Source organism: Ambystoma mexicanum, chromosome 5p, assembly GCF_040938575.1.
Source record: "Ambystoma mexicanum isolate Mex_15411 chromosome 5p, UKY_AmexF1_1, whole genome shotgun sequence".
In the NCBI taxonomy this organism is placed as follows: domain Eukaryota; kingdom Metazoa; phylum Chordata; class Amphibia; order Caudata; family Ambystomatidae; genus Ambystoma; species Ambystoma mexicanum.
The window spans coordinates 1,059,343,466-1,059,365,315 of record NC_090930.1 but is presented as its reverse complement, the minus strand read 5'-3'; the positions used below and the strand labels follow the sequence as shown (position 1 = coordinate 1,059,365,315).

Below are 21,850 nucleotides of genomic sequence, written 5' to 3'. Positions count from 1 at the left end.
CCGACGGCATTGATGCCTTCTTAGAAGGCCTCACAGGCTCCGACTGTCTCGACGGCGTCGAGGACCGGCACCTGGCACGTCTATGGCAATCAACCTTGTCCGATCGGGAGCTCGATGGCTCCCGATGATCGTGATGACCACCCGAGCCAGAAAGCGTGCGAACGGTGGCCCTAGCTTGTTCCTTGCCGGCTTCTCTCGAAGGCACGGACGGAACGGTGCCCTGCGATTCAAAAATCGCCATCATCTCCTTGCGAACGCGTCTTATTCCGCCGGAGAGAAATGCTTCGTGGGACAAGCTACCCGCCGTCTGGCAGAGTCCTCCGACGAAGACGGGGAAGGCGACCGGTGATGGCGCTTCCGCGAATGCCTAGAAGAGGCAGAGGAATGGCGGGACCCACTCCAAGACCGAGACCCCCCTGGACTTACGCCGACACAGAGAGTTGCCCCTCGAGTCGTCGGTCGAAAGCCCAGCGGAATTTGACTTACGGGGCTTAGAAACCTTACCTACTGACAATTTCTTCTTCCGCTCCCGCAAGGCCTTCGAAGTCAGGGACTGGCAGTCATCGCAGTCGGTGGCGTGGCTCTCGCCAAGGCACGAGAGGCAGATGTCGTGCGGGTCCGTAATGGACATTTTGGCAATCCCAACACTTTTTGAAGCCCGACTTTGGGGTAGAAGACGAAGACATATTCTCAAACTTTCACAAACGAAGTAGAAGAATCGAGCGCGCCAAGATTCTGAGGTGAACACGTTCATGGAAAAAAACAGAACTGAGGGTACAGGCGCCATGCGTCCTACATATAACATCCAGTGACGTCAACCCTCGACGGAGGCCTTCGAGGACAGCGTATCAACGTCATCTATGCAGGACGCCTACGCCGAAATAAAATCTGAGGCAGTACAGCTGTGGTGATTACTGACATAGATGTGGGATACGTCAGAGGACACAATACCCTCGAAAGGAATGTTTCTGGACCCATTTTTATTGGGACCCTCTCTCCCCCGACCCATCTGTAAAATCCCAAATCATGCGACAACCAGGTGGGAGAAGAAGATCTAACACCCACGCCCCCCTCTAGCCAAACAAAGGCTACAGATAAAGGAAAATCATTTTCCCCCTTCACACCACTGATCGTCATGCTTACAAATGCACATTTCTTTAAACCTTTTTTTAATTAACGATAATGGTGTCATCACTACTACAGGCAAATGGTTTGCTATTGTTTTCTGCACATAGAATGCAAAATGCAGCCATACACTATTGTATCAACCTGGACTGGTCTATTAAACCGTATTGGTGAATTATAGTTGTGATTTGTGGGCGATTGGGCATCTAAGGTGTTATTTTAAAATTCTAAAAGGCTGCATTGTTAGAAATGGAAGAGCGCCCGCATTTATAAGAAAGCTAGAGGTTGAAACAAATGTCCCAGGAAACCGTGTTCTTGGTCATCAAGCCAATAATTCTTTCATAACTGGTGAAGTAAGGAATTTCAGTGAGACACAGTATAATGGGCATGCATTGCGTTTCCAAAGCCTGAGAATATAGACCTTGGAAATACTTAATGCTATGGTTGTACATCTGATCACATGTTTACTTTTAACATCTACAAAATCATGCACAATTGATAGTATTCTTAAGTAAGTGTAGAAATGTGCATCGCTATTATATTCTTAATATCCAACCAGTATTTATCACTGCCATAATAAGTGAGTCATACCACCACACATTTTGTAATTTAGCAGGTGCCCAACACCAATTGTGGTAAGTCACAATCAGGAGACGTATACAAAGACATGTTTGGTGACTATATTGTTTTTTCACACACATACTCCTCCCCGTCCCTAAGAGTTTATGCACTAGCCTAGAGAAATAGGTTGTCATAACCTAACTTTGCCTATAACTCCTATCCCTACCATTAATACAGAAAAAAAACAATAAAACAAAGCAATGGCTTCTTGCCTCAAAGTTTGAATGCTTGTTGGTTGGTTTCTGACCCCACTCTTCTGTCTTTGGCTCCAAAAAGGGCTGTTTGGCCCCAATGTCTAGTTCACAAAATTGCATCTTTCACCCCTCGTATGTTGGATACAATTTTCTCATTAGTTAAGTGCATTCTCCTCGTTCTTATTTCTGTCGTTTAACTTGTATCAATCCCAGAGGTTTGATGCTTTTGGGCTTGGTAAATCTGATTACCGGTGGTCTATGTGGTTGTGTATTTGACAGGTACTCCGTTCGTTTTCATCCCTTTGTGGCATCGCCTCCGTCTCACCCATTCCCAGGGTGGGTTTCCCGGTCCGCCTTGGGCAAATCCCGTTTTCACCCTTTTTGGGGCAGTTTTCTGTCCGCTTCAGGGACTTTAGAATTCACCCCTGTGTGGGGTTACCTGTGCCTCACCCCCTCTCAGGGTGGGGTCCTTTAGTTTTGCCACTTCATGGGGGCATTCCTTCCTCACGCCCCTTCTGGGTCTGCTTCACTCATACCGCCAAGCTCCAGACTACACTGAAACTGCGTTTCTTTTGCGGTCTCGTGGTGCGCTCAGCCTGTCGGGGAGGCGACGTGTCTGCTGGTGTCATGGTAGCCTCTGCTCCCTCCTCGTCAGTGTTTGGGATCTCTTCGATGATGTCTCCTCTCGATCCAGAGACTCCAGCGTTTCCTGACAGGCTTCCTGCACGGGATTGTCTTCCTTTTTGCTGCTGCTCCTAGGATGGGGCTTTCGCATGTTCATCCACTGTCTCAAACACCACATTTGGGGCGTTCTTGATGTGGCGGGCCACACCTGCCAGAAAGTCTCATCGGTGTGGCTCCCCAGGCCTACCAACAATGTGGATGGGCTCTTCCTCCTTATTGTAGAGGGGGAGGGCTTAAGACAGGTTCTCTGAGTTGACTTGCATTCATTGCCTGCAGAGGGTCAAAAACCACACCATGCCTTGAAAACCAATTACATTCATCAATCCCCATGTATACAACAAACCTATGGGATTCTGGAGACAAGGGAGGATAATGCACATTCCTCTCAAGGGAACACCTGTCCTCTTAAGGGGCACACCAAGTGGGACTGCACTTGCCCCATCCCCTATGCAGTGTTAAGTTTGCCGGGCTCACCTCTTGTTCCAAAAGGGGTGGCTCCCCCTTGGGGAGAGGGGACAAATTCCCTGGATTCTTCACATAATCTTGGAGAATTGTGAACTGTTTTAGTCTGGCTTCTCTCAGGTGTTTGTCATGTGCACAAGTCAAGAGTGCAAGGCGAGTCAGACGGTTGTTTGACAAATCTAGGGAATTCGCCTCAAGGGGGAGCCCCAGCGAGGTTAGGGAGGTGAACCTGCTCTGCAACACTCTCCCTAGGGGTCGGGTCAAATGGGACCCCACCAGCAGAGACCTCCCCCATTTGGGGACAAAGACTCCCGTTCTTACGAGTAAATCCCTAGAGACATTCACTGTATGGCTTACATGACCTGTCCCACATCAGACGCTTTTGAATATAATGACTGGCACGAAGAAACTCTTGGTGGATAACAAAATCTTATTGAAAAATAACATGTCCCTTCAAATCCTAGTGTCCAATCCACTGGGACGAGTAGAATAAACAATGTCCAAAGACGAGAGAGGCAGACTCAGCACATGCAGACAAGAGTTTGAAACTAGCCTGAAGCAGCAGACAGTAACTATGCGAAGGAACCCAGAAAGGGACTGGGAATCTGGAGTCACGGCACCAACCCAACACGAGAAACCACCTAGAAGAAAGCCATAGAGAGCGAGTGGGACGCCAGAGTCACAGCACCCACCTGGCACAAGAAGTCTGCATAGCAGGAGCCCAAAGGTGAGAGATGGTGGTGATACTACAGAAGCCCCATGGTGGGCAACCGGTCCCTCCAACATCGCTGACACCACAGTGCATTGAAGGACGCAGGGTGTCCGACACCTCGTCAAACGACAAGGCCACCAGAGAGGAGAGAGACCACAATGAGGAGTACATGCCAGCAAAGGGCAGGCTATAGCGGTCCGAGACCTGAGAGAGGGTCACCAAAGAAAAAGGCTCCAGAGGATGTTCTCCCATATAAAAGATAACTGGTAGAACAGGCATAACGGGCAGCGTGGAGGGATCAATATATTAATCAAATAACTTGTCTCAGTTGAAATCACAAGATAAAGTTCCCCTTCAAGGAAATTAACAAACTATGGCGATATAAGAGTAATTATATACAAAGAAAGGAATCATGGATAAAAATACCCTGGGAAAAGGGGAGAGTCACAAGACAACTTGAACAAGAAGAAGAGAATATATAAAAGGAGATTATTCTGAAACAGAATTTAGAGAAACTAGGCAAGTGAAGCCAGTCAAGAATCAAGTAGGCCAAAGTAAGCTGTGTAACAATTGGCCAAGAGAGAAAGACTGTTCAAACAGGATATACTTGAGACAACCAGGAGTCTAAAGTGGACATAAGAGCCACAAAACGAACTTGAGAAGGGAAAACTCCAAATAGCACTTTAAGAGTTGCAGAGATTGCTGCAAGAAATACAAGGCACTATTTGAGGATTACCCATTAGTGAAGAATCCTACAGACTGGTATTAGAACTACCCTAAGGAGAAGGGAGTCATTCTACACCTACAAGTAGGTTTTCATAGTGTTAGGGTCGTTTTTGGACAGCAGACTTTTCATTTTGGACATTTGCGACTGACAGATAAGCACCTTAGTTAGAAATATAGGTTGGAATCACTGAGAAACACGAAGATGCTCTCACATCTACTCCCCAGCGATCTTCTGTTCAGGTGGCCAGGGAAAGGCCATCGCTTTTGGATCCCGACCCTGGGGGTGGACAAGCGACAGAGGATCACCTGAGTGGAGGGTCCTTGGGGATTGGAGAGCAGGTACCTGAATGCGAGACATGGTAGCCCCCTTTTTCTAATACTGAACTCCCCTCCCACTTCTTTAACCTTTATGGGCTATTGTCAATCTAAGCACTGTGAAGACGTTGCAGCAACTAAGGGCAGTGCAGATTTCCTATGGCCAACACCGTTCTGGTACTGGGACGAAGAAGAGGTCAGGCATGTAACAATGAGCATAAACAAGGTCAGGCAATTAGGGATACCTTGTTTCACCTGCAGCCCTTATCAATGAAAGAGTATAAAATAACATGTGGAAGTCAGAGGTGGGGAGAGAGAGAGAGAGGGAGGGAGAGATGCAGGTTGTACAGGCGCAGAACGAGAACGTGCTGTGCTGAGTGGATGGGAGCCGAGATGCTAAGGTGCCTGCTGAAGTTCCCGGGAGTCCTGCCGAACAGAACGAGCAGGACCAAGAACTCTTGCGAAGGAAGTCATAGAGCAGAAGCCACTGAGAAGCAGAGGCAGAGCCAAGTACAAAGGCTGACATACTTGCAAGGAAGCAGCCGGTGAACCGGCATGTTACTTCTCCCGTCCGCAGGGGGAAGTCACAGTGCTGAACAGCAGTAACCCGGTAAGGCTCTCAAAGGAAACTGGGAACTCTGGGGCGCTATGAGGGGCTGTTGAGCCTGTATAAGTGAAACCTTGTGAATACCGAATTTGCTGATGGGGGCTGTTCAGCCCATTGAATTAAATCTTGCAAATATTGAATAACTAACTTGATAAAAAAGGTGCCGCTAAGCACATACAAGTAAAACTTGCATCTATTGAATACTGAATTGTTTGAAAGACATTATCTGAGCTCACACAACGTAATGCTATACATCTTGAATATTGACTAAAAGGAAAGCATGATTAGAGTGAAACCAAGTGACTACTGCAATGCTAGAAATATTAAATGACAAGAAAGTTGCTATTTGAACAGAACTACAAAGTGTTAACAACTACTGGAACAGCCTGGGAGATTCAAGTGTCCCATGGTTGGAAAACACTTTGAAAGACATTTGATAATCCTACAAGGAAATTAAAGCTATGTCTTATTGTTAGGGAGAATTCTCAGAAATGTGCTAATTCCTCTATACTTTAGAGACCCCCCCCATCTCTTTTGCTGGACTTTAGGACTTAATTTCTAACCTGGAGAGTGTGTGACCTTTTTCCCCCACTCATCTATTTTCCTCTGTGATTCATACTCGGTTTCTTTTGACTTTGGAGTCTGACAAACTCCATAGGCATCTTTGCATTGTGACACACAGCACCTTCAGTGCAGTGGCACAGGGAAATCTCTTAGATTTCCCAAAGGTTTAAATACCTTCTCTTGGTGAAAATATGGTTTTCAAGAGCAGTGAAGTGAAATTTACTTACCTACAATTTGTAAATTTCTAGACCCCACACACACACCATCTTACCATAGGGTGCTGGAGGGTTTACTTAGTAACTTTGTCTAGTTTCTCATGTAACATTTTTATGTTACCCTTTCTACGATTAATGGCTGGTGGCAGTGGTTTCCTTTTTACTACCATTGTGCGTATTTACCGTGGGCTGCGTTCGCAGCTGCAGTAAGGCACACATGTGTGCCCACTTTGTCAAAATGGCCCAGTCTTTTTTCGCCATTTCTCGCTGGAAAGGTCGTTCTTGAGATTTATTCTGCGTGCCAAACCAGGTTTGGTCCCTTTGTTTGTTTTGTCTTTGGCGGGATTCATGAGTGACGCCTGACTCTGGCTCCAGTATGTCTGGCAGGGGCAGGAAGTGAGGGAGGAGCCCGAAATTCCCTGTGCTTAATCCCCTTAGTTACAGGAATGCACCCTGCTGGATGATTGACAGCTAGACTGGAATGAATGGGAGAAACCTGCATAAAAGGTGAGGCTTTTTGGCTTGGAAGGCAGAGTTGACCACTGGACAGAGGAATCCGAAGAACAACTTGGAAGAGATGCATGTTGCAACTCCTGGACTGTTGATTTGCCCGGTGAAGTCCTGCTGCTGTGCTGAAGCTCCAAATTCATTTAGACTAGAGAAACCCTGCAAGGATGACTTCTCCCCTTGGGTTGGTGGAACCAATCAACCCCAAAGTGAACACGTTTGGACATCCTCTCGGAGCTGGCTGTACTTCCGCTGCTGCTGCTAGAACAGAAGTGCCAGGAAGTGGAACACCAAACCGAGTGGATTGCTTATACGTCGGACCCGAGCGCCAGGAAGATCCTCCGGACTTCCCTGTAGGACTGACCAAGCCTGAGCCACCTCAACAGAGTGCTGGACCCCAGATGCTAGGAAAGTCTAAAGTGGTATCCGAGAACCGCGGTGTTGCTGTTTTCTGTCAGACGCGAGGAGCTGAAACTGCGAAGTGCTGTTGAATTGAAGTTTGCCCATTGCTGCCGCCGACTTTCCCATTGCAGTGCAGGAGTCCCCAGACATCCTCCCTTTTGTCCCCATGACTGAGGCTCAGGAACAAAAGGATCTGCAGAGCTGTACAGGAACAGAAGCCAGCTGGAACCATGTTTTCTAACCAAAGGTACTGTAAAGTTAAGAGGACTTGCCTCTTGTGGTGTAGCCTTACTTGCTCTCAGTTGAGACTTGTCTTGGTTAACCTTGCAGAGTTGCTTACAGTTTTGCCTCGCACAAGTTTCCCAGCTTGTGGCCCTTCAAGTGAATCTTATTTCTACAAACTTTTCTAAAAACATTGTGCAAGACTTTTACTTACCTGCAAAGAGGATCTTCAGCTTCCCTAGACTTTGCTCAACTAACATTGGCTTTCCTGGCTCCCTGAAAGACCCTTCTTAGCTTTGACTCTGTGCCTTTTACGTTTCCCCTAGGAAAGGGGAAAATGTACGTGACATTGGAAGGTTTAAAAAGTACTTGCCCGTTTATTAATTATTTGTTAACCTTTGTTTTATTCCCCAATCTAACCTTTGCACCAAACTCAGTATTGCTCTAAATATACCAGTGATAAATCAATGTCCACAGTGTGCTAGCTATTTAAGCCAGCTGAGGGAGTAGTAAGTGTCTGTGCCATCCCCAATGGGCATCATCTGATTTAGAGAAACAGTGTGTTTTGAAATCTATTATAATTGTTACATGTTTTGCTCCCTTCTGAAGAAGGCTTATATAACAAACTGTTAAATAAATTAATAATTGTTTAATCAAGAAAACTTGAGTGTCAGTGTTTATTTGAATAACTGTCACTGTGAAACTGTGTTACAACCCTACTGCTCACCCTACTGCCCACTTGAGATAAGCCTGTCTGCTCAGCCACACTACCAACCTGTGTAGTACAGACTTATACCAAAGGATGGGTTCCTATTGCTAAGTGGTCAAGGTTGCTGTAGTCTTCCACAGGATATTGCAGGCACACTTGTGAACTATTAAGCATCAACTTTGGGAAACCTGTGGTTGCGTGACCAGTGATGGGTGGACCGTGCGGTCTGACAACAGCGCCTAGACCAAAAACCACAAAACGGTGAAAAGCAGCAAAGAAGTGAATCATTGGTGAAGTTAACCAAAGTAAGGAGTCAAGTAGATGCCATGATGTTTTGCAAACTGGTAAGGGGAAGAAACAAGTAAACTATTGAAAGTAAATCTTGGGAAAGGGAACCCCGAGAACCAAACTTGGAGAATATTTATCGTGGGGAAGGAAATCCCAAGATCACAGTGTTGTGTGAACTTTGTTACCTTTGGAACTTGGGGAAGGGAAACACAGGACCGGCAAATGATGTGAACTGTGATATTTGTGAAACTGCAGAAGGTAACCTCAGAACTTACTACCACAAGACTACCTTGGAACTGTATGGATATTGAGACAGAACTTAAATTGCAAATCATTGAATATTTTTACTTTGGAAGATTTGGTTGAGAGCATTTCTTCACTGGTTTTGTTGTAGTTGTGAGAAAAAGCATAGGTTTTTGACACAGACACACTTTTGTTTTGGACTTCGACACAGACTGCCCTAAGATTTCTTTAGGCAGGGAAATAACGCCTTAGCATAGGGTTAAGTTAGGAGTTACACCATCCAGATTATTAACAAAGCTTTGTTTGAATGTATCTCTGTTGTCTGTGTCATCTCTCCATGCCCGTCTCACACCACCCATAGAGAAAGGGAAAGTTGGGCCTCATCTTACTTTAATAAAAACCTTGTTGACAATAGCCATAGCATTTCCACATCCTCCTTCGGACCCCGCCACAGTTGGCATGGAAGATTGTTACCACTATTCCATATGGGCCTCCTGTAACAGTACTGAATTTATCTGATCTATCAGCAATACATATATCAGGGCATTGGAGTGTAACAAGTGTATCAGTTGTGAAGTTATTGGGTAAGATTTGATATCTCCACTAAGTCTAGTTAATGTGGTTGCCAGGCTGTGTCGAAGCTGCAAGTATCGTCTGTAGTTTTTTCACAGTATTACATATTGCTCATGTATGTCTTCATAAGGACAGCATTGATTATTTTCATCTCCAAGTCTTATGGTCTGACTAATGCTGTATTCTATCCTCATCACCCAATAAAGAGTTTTAGTCTGGGTGCTGAGACAAGTGCTCCTACACAGCGGGACTACATTGTCTATGTATGGATGTATACTTCAGAATGTCTGCCTAAGAGTCTGTGACCTTTCCCAGAATTCCAAATGTGTTATAATGACCAGATGATGTATTTTATGTGAAAGGATAGTGAAAGAAACTATCCACTGAAGGAGTCTTTCAAGAATGTTTCTATTTTTGCCCAGTCAGTTTGAGACGAATTGGCACACAGGATTAGTGGCATTTGACTAAATTGCACTGCTACAAAAATTAAAGTTACTCACTGTAGTGACTAGAGTACTCATAGGTCCCCTTTCCTCCACCCTTGTGGGCATCCCCCCCAACATGGGGACGGTACCGGAACCTTTGCCAGCAAAAAAAGTGTGCAGGTGCGCGGCCCCGCACATGGGAACTTCCCTCCTCCTCCCGCCCACCCCCCCGAAAGACCTGCCCTCCGGTGCCTCACATCAGTCCGCTTTTAACACATCAGACGCTTTAATACCTGCCTATGCTGACAACTTCATATAAGCAGGGGGAAGGAGGGTGGGATGTTTGGAGGAAAGGGGACTATGGACTACGAGTACTTTAGTCACTACAGTAACTTTAATAACTCAAACGTCCCGTCCCCTTTCTTCCATCCTTGTGGGTGATTCCACCAACCAAGACCAATGGGTGGAGTTGCAGCAACCTGTCTCATACTTAAGCAGCAAAAAGGTTCTTCAGAACCGCAACTCTCCATCCAGCCTAGAGCTGGTATCCAGGGAATAGTGCTTACAGACTGCAGACGGACTGGCCCAAGTAGCTACCTTGCTGATGACATCCCAAAAACCCTGTCTATGAAATGCTATAGCCGTAACCTTTGCTCTGACCTCATGGGCATGGATTCCCTGCAGGGAACCGGCTTACCCATGGCCGTATACGCCTCCGAAATGGCCTGGTCCACCCAACGGGCGATAGAAGTTTTAGAAGCCTGGGTACCGGGAGAGGAGCCCACAAATCTGAATAACGCCTCAGACTTCCTGAAGGGTTTCGCCCAGGAGAGATGGAACTTGTGCACTCTCTTTAGGTCCAAGGAATGCAAAACCCTTTCAACCTCTGACTGGGGGTTCGGAAAGAACACTGGCAGGCAAATCTCCTGATCTAAATGGAATGGAGAGACCACCTTGGGCAAAAAGGTTGGACGAGTGCACAAGATGACCTTGTCGTTATGAAAAGTGGTCAAGTGCTCGCACAACAAGAGAGGATGCAGCTCGCTGAACCTGCACGCCGAAGTGAGCGCCACCAACAGCACTGCCTTGAGCGTCACTAACCTGATGTCCACCAAGGCCATCTGCTCGAAGGTCTTGCGCAGCAAAGTCGCAAGAACCACACTGATGGCCAAGACCGGGTGTGGCCGGTGGACTGGAGGAAAGAGCCTGGACAACCCCTTGGGGTGGGCCTTAATCACTGAGTTGGCCACTAAAAAAACATGCTGTGGGGATTTCTTGTAGGCCCCAATGGCCGCCAAATAGGTGCAAAAGGTATCAATCTGAACGCCAGAACGAGCCAGATATGCAGAAAAGGCCAGCACATCATCTAGGGAGCAGGTGAGGGGGTCCAGCCCCATGTCGTGAGCCCAGTGGCAGAACCTAGTCCACTTGCTCTTGTACAGAGATTGTGTAGATGGCCTTCTGGCCTCCTGTATAATGTCCCAGTTGTTGTCCGAGAAATGGTTGTGGTGAAGTCTCGGATGGTCAGGAACCAGGCCGCTAAGGCCAACGTGGCTGGGTCTGGGTGCTCCACGGCCCTGTCCTGCTGCCCCACAAAGCCCCTGCTGGGGATTGGAAGATGGACAGGCCACTCAGAGCACAACTGCAGCAGATCTGAAAACCAAGCCCTACACTACCAGTGAGAGGCAATCAGGATGAGGCTGCAGCCCACCAAGGCTCAGAATTTGCAGAGAGCCCTCTGGAGCATAGGCGGAAATGCATAGCACCTGCGGTCGGGCCAGCAGAGCTGTAACACATCCCCCAGAGACGCTGGACCCCAACCATGATGGCCGCCGGCCTCAATGGCTTGGCAGCATGCTTGTCGGTCATCTTTGGGCCTGATGCCACACTCTGTGAGGGAGGGCGTGCAGGCCCTGCGCCACGTACAGGCTCGGACATTGAAGGGCCGCCAGACCCAGAAGCAGGAGTGTAAACCTCAGATGGCTCAGAGCCCTCTGCATGCTGGTCGAATTGCCCTGCACAATGACCTCAGAGGTGGACCCCAACCATGAAGCAAACCGGAGGTACACGGAATTCGGGTGATGCAAATAAATCCAGATCTGAAAACCCCCATCCCTGAAACAGGGACAAAAAAACAGTTAATATGTAACTCCCATTCATAGGTGTTGAACCCCAGGTGGCTGAGCTGAACGGCTTCCACATTGTTGTCCCCCGGGAGATGGACTGAGGAGATCCATATCCCCTCCGACAGGGCCCATTCCCAAATTGACATTGCCTCCATTCACGGGAGGAGGGAATGAGTGCCACCTTGCTTGTTCAAGTAGAACATTGTTGTGGAATTGTTGGTCCTGACCAGAACCGTCCTGTTCTTGATGAACTGTAGAAAGGCCCTGAGCGACAGGCACACCGCTCTGAGCTCGAGCAGATTGATATGCAGCAGAGCCTCTGTCCTGGACCACGTGCCATGAATCGAGTAGCCCTTCAAAGTAGCCCCCCAGCCTAAGAGGGAGGAATCAGTCGTCACCACCCGAGTGGGCTCTGGCAGGGTGAAGGGGTCTCCCACTGCCACATTGCAGTCCAACAGCCACCACTGAAGATCCAGAAAAAGGGACCAGGGGATAGGGATTCTGTCTGACTGTGACCCCGTTTCCTGGTCCCAGTTGGCCACCAGGTGGAGCTGGAGTAGTCTCATTTTGAGGCGGGTGTGCTGAACTGTGAGCACGCAAGACACCATCAGGCCCAGAAAGTGCTTGAACCACCATGCTGAGCTGGTTGAATTGGCCAGAAAGTCCCCTATTGGCCTGCTGAGGGACAGGAGCCTCTCGGACGTGGTGTAACATCCGCTGCACAGACGTGTCCCTAAACACTCCAAGTAACACCAGGTCCTGGGCATGAGTCGGCTGCAGCCTCTGCTGATTGAGGGAGAATCCCAGCTGTTAAATGTCTGCCAGTACCAGCCACTGCATTTATCAGCTTCGTGGCCTGCCTGGTTGTTCAGGCTTTTTGTGGCACCTAAGGAGTAGAAGCCGGAGACCCTGTGTGACTGAGGAAACAGCTCCACTGCCTGCATGTCCAAAAGAGTGGATCTCCCTTAAAAGCACTGGGGAGCCTATATGAAGAAGGGGCAATTCCAAATCTAAGATGGCCGCCGGCCTCAATGGCTTGGCAGCATGCTTGTCGGTCATCTTTGGGCCTGATGCCACACCCTGTGAGGGAGGGCGTGCAGGCCCTGCGCCACGTACAGGCTCGGACATTGAAGGGCCGCCAGACTCAGAAGCAGGAGCGTAAGCCTCAAATGGCTCAGGTAGGCTCAGAGCCCTCTGCATGCTGGTCGAATTGCCCTGCACAATGACCTCAGAGGTGGCTCCTCTAGGCTGGGCACCCTCCGCTATGGAGCTGGTAGTTTTGGATTGTGCGTCAAACAGACTTATGGTAGCAGAACACAACCGGTTAAGATGGATTTCTGAACTTTGACCTAGTGGACAGAGGTTCAGAAGGCCAACCTAGTTTCTTGGAACAGGGTAACCTTCTGGACAAGCCAGACCAATCAAGGTAGCATTGGCTGCGTTCAAGACTAGGTCTCAGGAGGGATGAGGGTGACTGAAAGACCTCAATGAGCACACAGAATAAAGGACACATATATACACACCTGACGGAGTGATTTGTATTAAAATACAAATACATTTATTTCAAGACCTTTGAGTTTCTACACACAAATAAAATCACAGTAATAATTCTAAGCCAACACAATCCTATCAATATACATATATACAAGACCAATGGGGTCTAAAGGGTTAATGCACGAAACTGGTCCACAACCTAACAAGGGAAGGAAACCGGCAGTGCAAATAGTCTTTAGTCCCTTCTGCATCAAACACAATCCTAACTGAGATGCAGTCCAATCCCTAAGAAGAGTGGAGCCTATTGCTCAAATGTACTTGCAACGGTAGGGCGCACGCGGTAATGCAGATGGGCAAAACGGGGTCTCTTCAGGGGTCTGTAGCAGCTCAGGAAGGTGGGTGAGGTGATGAAGAATAAGTTCCCCTATTCGTGGAGAGTCTCCCCAACAGGGCAGACCAGGTTCCAGAGTTCGGGAATAGTTCGCACTAGCAGTGGAAAGGAGAGGGGCCCTTCGGGGCCACTCATACGTACAAATGGATGGATGCGCTAGGGGTCACCGGTAAGGGTTGCAATTACTCACTGACCCCGCGCGTACTCCGGACCAAATTTCGGCAGTCGAGACCACTTTGGTTGCAGGTTCAAATGCAGCAATCTTGCAGCTCTGTGGCTTTCAGCGACGAAGATACAGCATCGATTCCCAAATGGGACAGTGGCAATTTCTCTGCTCCTGGTGGATGGATCAGGCCAGTTCCACTGTAGCAGGCTTTAGGGCCGAGAGGACCACAGCTGCAATGAACTTCCAAAGTTAGTCACCACGGCTGGGTGACACAGTAACCGCTTTTACTCCGGTTCGGGCGCACTCACTTTACTCCAGACCTGGGAACGCCAAAAGTACGAAATCCGGTGAGAGAGTGCTGTGAACACAGCTTGCGATATACCAAGTTTCAAGGGCCTCCTCGAAACTGCGGCGGTATCAGGACAAAACTCAAGCACAAGCTGGTCAGCCCACTGGTTGGCCCAGGGACGCTTCCGAAAAGGCTTACCTGCAGGTTTTGATGAAGATGGCGAGAATAGTTGGTCCCACTATTCCAATGGGTCAAAGCGTCTTTGCCGACCTTCTAGGAACACCAGATGCCGAGGGGTCCCACGGGACAACAGCGGGCTCAGGGTGCCAAACCTTCAAGCGGTTCCTCGACTTGGCTTCTTAGATTCAGGATACTTGCATACTATCCTTTGTTCAGAGAGCGACATGGTATGGGTGTTTGGAGCCTTGTCTTACCCCAAAATCTCCTTCGCGCCAAAACGAAGAGGACCCAATGGGAGATCTGCTCACATACAGGCATACCATACGTGGACCAATCACGGACCACGGTTGTCCCAGGCATTCACAGAATACCAGACTCTCTGGCACCAAGGATGTGTATTGGAACCAGGCAGTCCAGCCCACATCCTGGAAGCGCGCACACACAAGGGATGCAGAAGCCCACGAGAGCATGGCGTTCCGTGGGAAAATGCATGCCCAAATAAGGACTGACCAGGGTCGGCTCGACCTGGGGAGGTTGAAGGGGCAAGATGGCCAAAGAACCTCGTGGCGTGGCCATTTTGGAGCCAGGCCACGTATTCGTGCCAAATGCGGTAACCGCGGTTTATCTGGCAGGCAAGGGTTCAAAAAATACACTAAATGATAAGCTGCCACCAGCCCTGACCAAGGCACATCTGCATTTCTCCTAAGAAATCCTTCGAGTGTATCTAGGGCCTTTGGAAATGACTAATAGACCCAAGTGTAGTGTACTGTACTGTAAGGTACTCCGTGCACTTGTTACATGTTGCAGAAAAGTTGCAACATTGACAAGGACTAAGGGAAACAAAGTCTCCCAGTACTGACTGTCTTTAAAGGCATGTCAGTTTCCCCATAAGAAGTGAGAGAAAAGACCAGGGGAGTGCAGCAGAAGGTCGTGCTCCTCTGGAAAAGTCAGACTATGGTGTTTAAACAAAGCAAAAAGTTGGGGGGTACACAACTGGAGGGAAAATTTCACATGAAATGGAAATTTTTCCTAACAACCATCCTTTGCACCCTGGTGCAGAAGAAGTGGACCGGCCGGAAGAGCCCATCGGATGCTCGGCTTGGGAGCCAGTAGCCTTAACAGCCTCGGGCCTGCCAGAACCAGAAGGCCCCCTTACCAAAGGAATCCCCCAGAAGGAGTCTCCCTGCTGAGGAGCCTTGCTAAACAAAGGGCCTACCTTGTCTTGATATGGGGTGCTGGTGAAGAAATCCTTAAGATGACCTGGAGGAGAAGAATGAAAGATCTCCCTCCAGCGGGAAAGATGATTCTACAAGGCCTGGTGACCAAGAGTGCTGCAAACTGTGCACGTGTCACAGCGGTGGTCAGGTCCCTGGCACTCAAGACAGAGCTCATCGGGGTCCGAAGCAGGGAACGAGAGATCGCAGGATGAGCCTCTAATAAAGCCTCCTGCAGTTGACATGTGCTGGGGGAGGCAAGGGACTGAAGGGAGATGAAGATCAACGTACAGAGAGCACGTGGAAAATTAAAAAAATTCCCGTGCCTAGCTGCCAGGTACGACACCGTCCGTGTGGAAAAAGGGACTGGGGTGAGGGCCAGAGGGCGGGGTCTCGGGAGCATTGTCATTAGTCGTCACCTTGAGGTTGGGTGTAAAAATGAGTACATATTTCACAGACCTGGAGCAGAGCATCGGTTTCACTTCAAAGTAGTGTTGAGCCGTCTGCACTGAGAATGTATAAAACAGGAGAATCAAGATGTTGCTGCTTCGACACCAGATGCTACATGTGAATGGAAGCTTTCAAGATCACACCAGACTACCTGCAATTAATCATCTCCCATCTGCTAGTAGACTTCTGACCAGTGCTTAAGGGGCACTCTCAAAGAAGCAGATAGACTGTGTTTCAGGGCCCAAACTTTGGTGCTGCAGGACTGTAGAGCCAGCCTTGCAAAAACAGTTTCACATTGTGGCCCTTTGGCTATTTCAGAAAGGCAGTCAGCCTCAAGTTGTCTCATCTGAAGTGGCCCTCCACATTCTTTGTCCTCGTCTTGTAAACAGCCATCTCATGAGAGAGAGGGGGTGGGTGTGTGTAGATGACCATGGGGGCTTGGTGCCACCACCTATTCCATAATGCTGCACCCAGGGACCAAAGGACAGCAGTGCGCCACATGGGTCATTCTGCAGTAAATTGCCCTCAAGAAATGTCCCTGAATTGAGGATTATGCGAAATGTGATTTTGGACGGATCGCAGAGCAAAGCATCTTACTGTCCCTCTTGGGGTTGGATTCATCATCTAGGATGCTTCAGGAATAGTCCCATCAATTTGATCATATAGCAATATTGGGAGCCAAGAGTGTACTCTGCTTCTAATGACAACCACACCCCCTTTCAAGCTTTTGCCGGCCATGACATTTCTTGGTACCTTCCACATTCAAACTTTCCCGGATTTCTTCCCATGCAAACACAGGATGTGAATTCAACATGAGATCCCATACTAGTGAGTCGCTGGCCAAATCTGGTCTCCATCTCCCATGCCTCTGGCTTTCTGAGCAAGCAGCAGCCATAGACATACATAGTCATAACAGTTTCCTTGCACACAAAATGGCCCAGTACAACAAAAAAAAACATAACAGAGGAGACCACACATTAGCTGTGAAACTCCACAGAAGTCCCAACACAAGAACCACGTATGGGCTGTTTATGGGAACAGTTCTCAGTTTTCAAACTAATAAAGCAACACACAAACAAGCACACAACTAAACACAGCCAGCATCCGGTGAAGTAAACCTAGCTAATCTGGGAAATGTTAATTGTCCTGGAAAACCTGCAATCCCTTTTGGGAACACGTTAAAATGATAATCATCTCCCAGGAGGCATAGAGTTATGTCTGTAATGAGGCATTAGATTAGAGCTTCCTAGCGGAAAGGAAACAGTAAATCCGTTAAGGAAAAAGGTTCAGGGGGCTCTCACAAGGACGGGCATTGAGGATTATATTCCCAACATAATGGAATCTCACCTAAATTCTCATATACTATATGTGGCTGCTGCAAAGCAGGATTAACACCATAGTAGGTAGTTTGTACTGTAAGCACACTGTCTCGAATAAGGTGGTTTGAAAACATTAAACCAAGGGAGGAAACTAACAGAAAAAATACCAAACACATGCATCAGATGTTTGTAGGAAATGATTTGGAAGAGCCCTGTATAGCAAAGATCTGTAAACAAATAATACGAAGACCTCATGAAGAAGACCTTCTCACAACTATTGGCATCTACATTTCAAGGAATCAAACACAAAATACAAATGTATACTAAAACTAATAAACTTTGCATGGGGCATGGCCTTGTAACATAACTTGCAAGAGTTTATACTTGCGAGAACAAAACTTTAAGCAAATGTATGTTACGCAGATCTACATCCTTTAATTCCGATTTACTTGTGATGAATGTCAAGCCTGTAATTTTATCTGGTAAGTTTTGCTTCCAAGGTTTAGGACGTAGGAGCAATCTTGCATCTTATTTTTGTTTAAAAATGATTATCACATTAGACTGAGGATTACCTAAAAAGAAGAGAATTAAAAATTCATCATTAGCATTAACGTTGTGTCAAACTATGGAGGCATAGATTAAGAGTACTCACCAAATGCAATCAGCACCTGTGTGTAAGTAGTCAATGTACGGAAGGTGATTTTGGTCACGCGACCAGCATGAGGTAGAAAAGACCATGCCAATGTTAAGCCAAGGAATCGTCACTCCTAGAAAAATGATTGAAAGACATAACAGTTAGAAGATGAATAAGATAATTACTTGATTTTCATGCTTGTGAGAAAGAATTTTTCAGTTCCAATGCTACAAAGGCATGCACGTGGCAGATGGAAAAAACAGAAGACCCAAAAGCATGGTTTAAACTCTATGGTTGTCAGGGTAAGAGTTGGATAAACACCTAAGGGCATCATGTGTTTACCTACATCAGAAATGGGTGTTCCTTTCCTGGAACAGTCTAAGGAATTGGTGCTACTATGGGTTAAACTAAAGTGTAAGGATTCTCTCAGAGATGGATACTGTCCTCCCTCTGATCCTCTATAATCTCAGAGATAACACCATGCTTGTCATTTCTAACCCATCAAGTGTTAAAGTGCCTGTCTCACTTCTTCCTGCTCCAAAGACTTTAGTGGATAGCCCACTTTTCAGAGAGATAGCGGCAAGCCCAATGTTCAGCAGTCACTGCCCTTTAAGCGCTCAGGCTTTCCAATCTTTAATGCCTCAATTCACTCACAACCAATACCTTTTTCAGGCTTCCAATCTTTCCCACGATGAGATGCTCTTTCAGCTCTGTCACCCTCTTTAGCAAAATCTCTGCTTCTGAAGTCTGGCTGGTGTTCTTGCCATCCTGGTATCTCCTTGGTTCCTGGCTGACTGCTTCTGCCATAACCCTATCTCTAAATGGCCTTAAACAGGCCTCTCTTCTCATGTACCAAACTTCTATGGCCCTGCATTGGTTAGAACTTTCCCCAGCTGCTGTGGAATCCTGCCTTCATCGCCCCTGCTCCTTTCTGGCTGATTGCTCTAGCCATGTTGGAGACATCTGTACTACAGATCTTCCCAAACTGGCGAGTGCATCTGGGATCCCTAAGTGACATCTGGGATCCTGTGGGGTTACACTGCACATTGCATAATTGTCTGTCGCTGATCCTGATCTGGGAGTCTGTTCATCACACCTCAAGGATCCCGTGTGTTATACAGGACACTATGCCACATTAGTATTGCTTGCAGTTTTTCTTGGCATTACTCCCGAATTATGGGATTAGATTCCATGGTGGCGTACACTGACTGCACAGGGCGGTTGGCTATGAAGCTGGGTTCTCTCCCCTCTTGCCGAGATCATCAGATGTGCAATTATAGTGATATTATTTTCATTTGGTCTCCCTACCACTAACACCTTATAGGAGAGGGAAATGGATTTTGGGAACAGGGGAAATATACCTTGCCCTATGTAAGGCAGGCATGGTATCAAACAGTAAAACAGACAAGAAATCACAGTTCAAGAGCGTTTATTGAACTTCAACTGGGTTTGAAAAACGCCTATCTAATTCTAACCATAAAGATGGGAGTAAGCTACGACCATCAAATAATAACAGTCCTAGTTGAGACAGTCACAAAATAAAAGGGCCTATACTAATAAACCTATTGCCAATCATTACTAAATACAAATAGTGTGGGAAACCATGTTATGCAAAAGGAAAGTGTTAAAGAAATGAAATGTCAGCATATTCGAGCCGTTGGCTTCCCCACGTTTTTCAGCATGGGACAAGGCGGCACACTCGAGCTTAGCACACTTTGGCTTCTCTGGCACAGGATGTAGTTCAATACCTCAACATTGGGGTCTTTTGTGCCAAAGTCTCTTTGCCATTCAAAGTCTCACATTTCAGAGGGCCTCATGCAACACGACAAATATTAAGGTTCTGTTCTTCTCAGAATTTCACATGTACAACTTATTGGGCAATTCCCCCTTCACCGGGCTAAGACCCACTTTAACACAAGGCTTTCAACTGATCTCCCTCTGCCGGGCTCGGACCAACTTCATCTATTTTTCCAAGGTTGCTTTACTTAAAAAAATAAAAATAAAAAAAACAAGACTTTTGATTGTGCGTGGGATTTTGCTGAACCCGTCGCAGGACCACTTCGATTCACAATTACCTTCTCTCTCCTTGATATGATCTCTTTCTCACTTTTTTTTTTTTATTGTAACATTAGTTTATTACAAAAGAAAGAAAAACTTGTTACATTTGTGCCTCAAGTCCTCAAGGTCTTCACTAGCTAAAATCACTAATTACATTACAAATTGTTTAGCTGTAGTGCGTCCATAAAATTTATTATTGCGCAGGTTAACTGAGTGTTGAAACCTGCGATCAGGTAACACCACCAGGCATCCATGTTTCCTGACGAGGGAGCAAAGCGGTCTAAATGCAGACTACGCTGCGCTGTAATGGCTTCACAGTCTAATATTAGGTGTCTCACCGATTCTTGGCCAAGTTTGCAGAATCTACATTCTGCCGTCTGCACCAGTGGATCATGCCTCAGGAGCTGTATCTCCCTAGTTTTATATAGATTTAGTCTCATCCGCAGGAACATATTACGATGGTATTGTGAAGGAAATTTCTCCAAAAATTTTGGAATTGCATCAAGTTTGTTTAGCGCACTTCCAAGGTCCAGAGAAGTTGTCAGTTTGTTTCGGCATTCTTCATTTTTTAGCCAGTTATGGTGACAAATGTTTTTCTTCGCAATTTGGGGGCGAAGTATTACAGTCTCTACAGAAACTCCAGCATCTTCTAATACAAGAAGTAGTTTTTTCTCCCACTCCTTTAATAAAAAGGCAGATGAATGTTCAGAAACAGAGTGTAGTATTTCATATGGTTTTACTACCATCTCCGTCCGCATTTTCCTAAACATGGAGATTGATTTCCACAGCACAGTTCCATATAGAGCCTCAATACATAGCTCATATCGTATTGCCACAGTTGATGAGCTATTTGGTAATCTCAACACTTTACGCCAAAATCTACCTTCAAGCTTGTCCCACAAATCTTCTGGAAGATTCCAACATGTTTCACTCCCAAAAGTTATAGCGGGAACTACCTTTTGAAGGTAGAATGATAGAACCGGCTTTAGAGTGAATTTTCCGTAAGCTGCATGCAATTTTGCCCCTTGCAAAGCAAACATTTTCATCCGGGCCACCAAGTCTTGAGACCACTCCCATTCTCGAATTGAGTTGTTAAACAAAACACCTAAGTATCTTATGCTATCAGTTATCGCAAGGAGTTCATTATTTATCCTCCATTCAAAGTTACATGTCTTCTTTGGTTTACAGTGACCCACCTCGATGATTTTTGACTTTTTGGTATTAATTCGTAGGTCATTTTGCATGCAATATTTCTGGAATTCATTTAGCAGGCGCTGCAGTCCGATAGGGGTGGAGTCCATAAACACAATATCACAATATCGTCGGCGTAGACAGCCCAACTTAATTCATGACTATTCACCAACGGAGGAAAAACTCTTAATTCACTTAATATTAGAGGTAGATCAGAAATGAAGAGCTTAAATAACTGGGCTGCTAAAGGGCAACCCTGTTTGACTCCTCGTTTTGTCAATATCTCATCAGATAAGTCGCCTTGCTCATTTAGCCGAACTCTAATGGATGTGTTGGAATGTAGCGCAATCAGAGGGGCTAGCAGCTCACTTGGACATTTCCAATCATGAAGTTTTTTCCACAGCAGGTTACGATTTATGCCGTCGAAAGCCTGACTCAGATCTATAAAGGCGATATATAGTTTTTTCTTACGCCTCAGTGCATCTAGTTTTAGGCAGTTCAAAAGCACCAGGTTAAGCTCAACCCCCACACCTTTTGTAAATCAGGTTTGACGTCGATCAACAGCTGCAACATCTTCAGCCCAGTGAGCTAGACGTTTCTGGAGAAAGGACCCAAATACTTTTCCAATTGTATCCAAAAGGGCAATCGGGCGATAATTGTTTGGGTCGTCCCGATTACCCTTTTTGAATATCGGAACAACCACCGCCTTGGACCAAGAGTCAGGCAGTACTCTTTCCAGAGCAA

The 21,850-nt window shown here is 46.7% G+C and overlaps 1 protein-coding gene across 3 annotated transcripts in view; it reads right to left on the bottom strand.

Annotated features, from left to right (window-relative positions):
- The window catches only part of JARID2 (jumonji and AT-rich interaction domain containing 2), a 1,398,385-nt gene that overhangs the window by 255,740 nt on the left and 1,120,795 nt on the right, over positions 1-21,850 (bottom strand). For all 3 annotated transcript variants that reach the window (XM_069613558.1, XM_069613560.1, XM_069613559.1), the window contains one exon: positions 17,876-17,990. In XM_069613558.1, the coding sequence (XP_069469659.1) occupies positions 17,876-17,990 (115 nt within the window). The remainder of the gene's footprint in view (positions 1-17,875; positions 17,991-21,850) is intronic.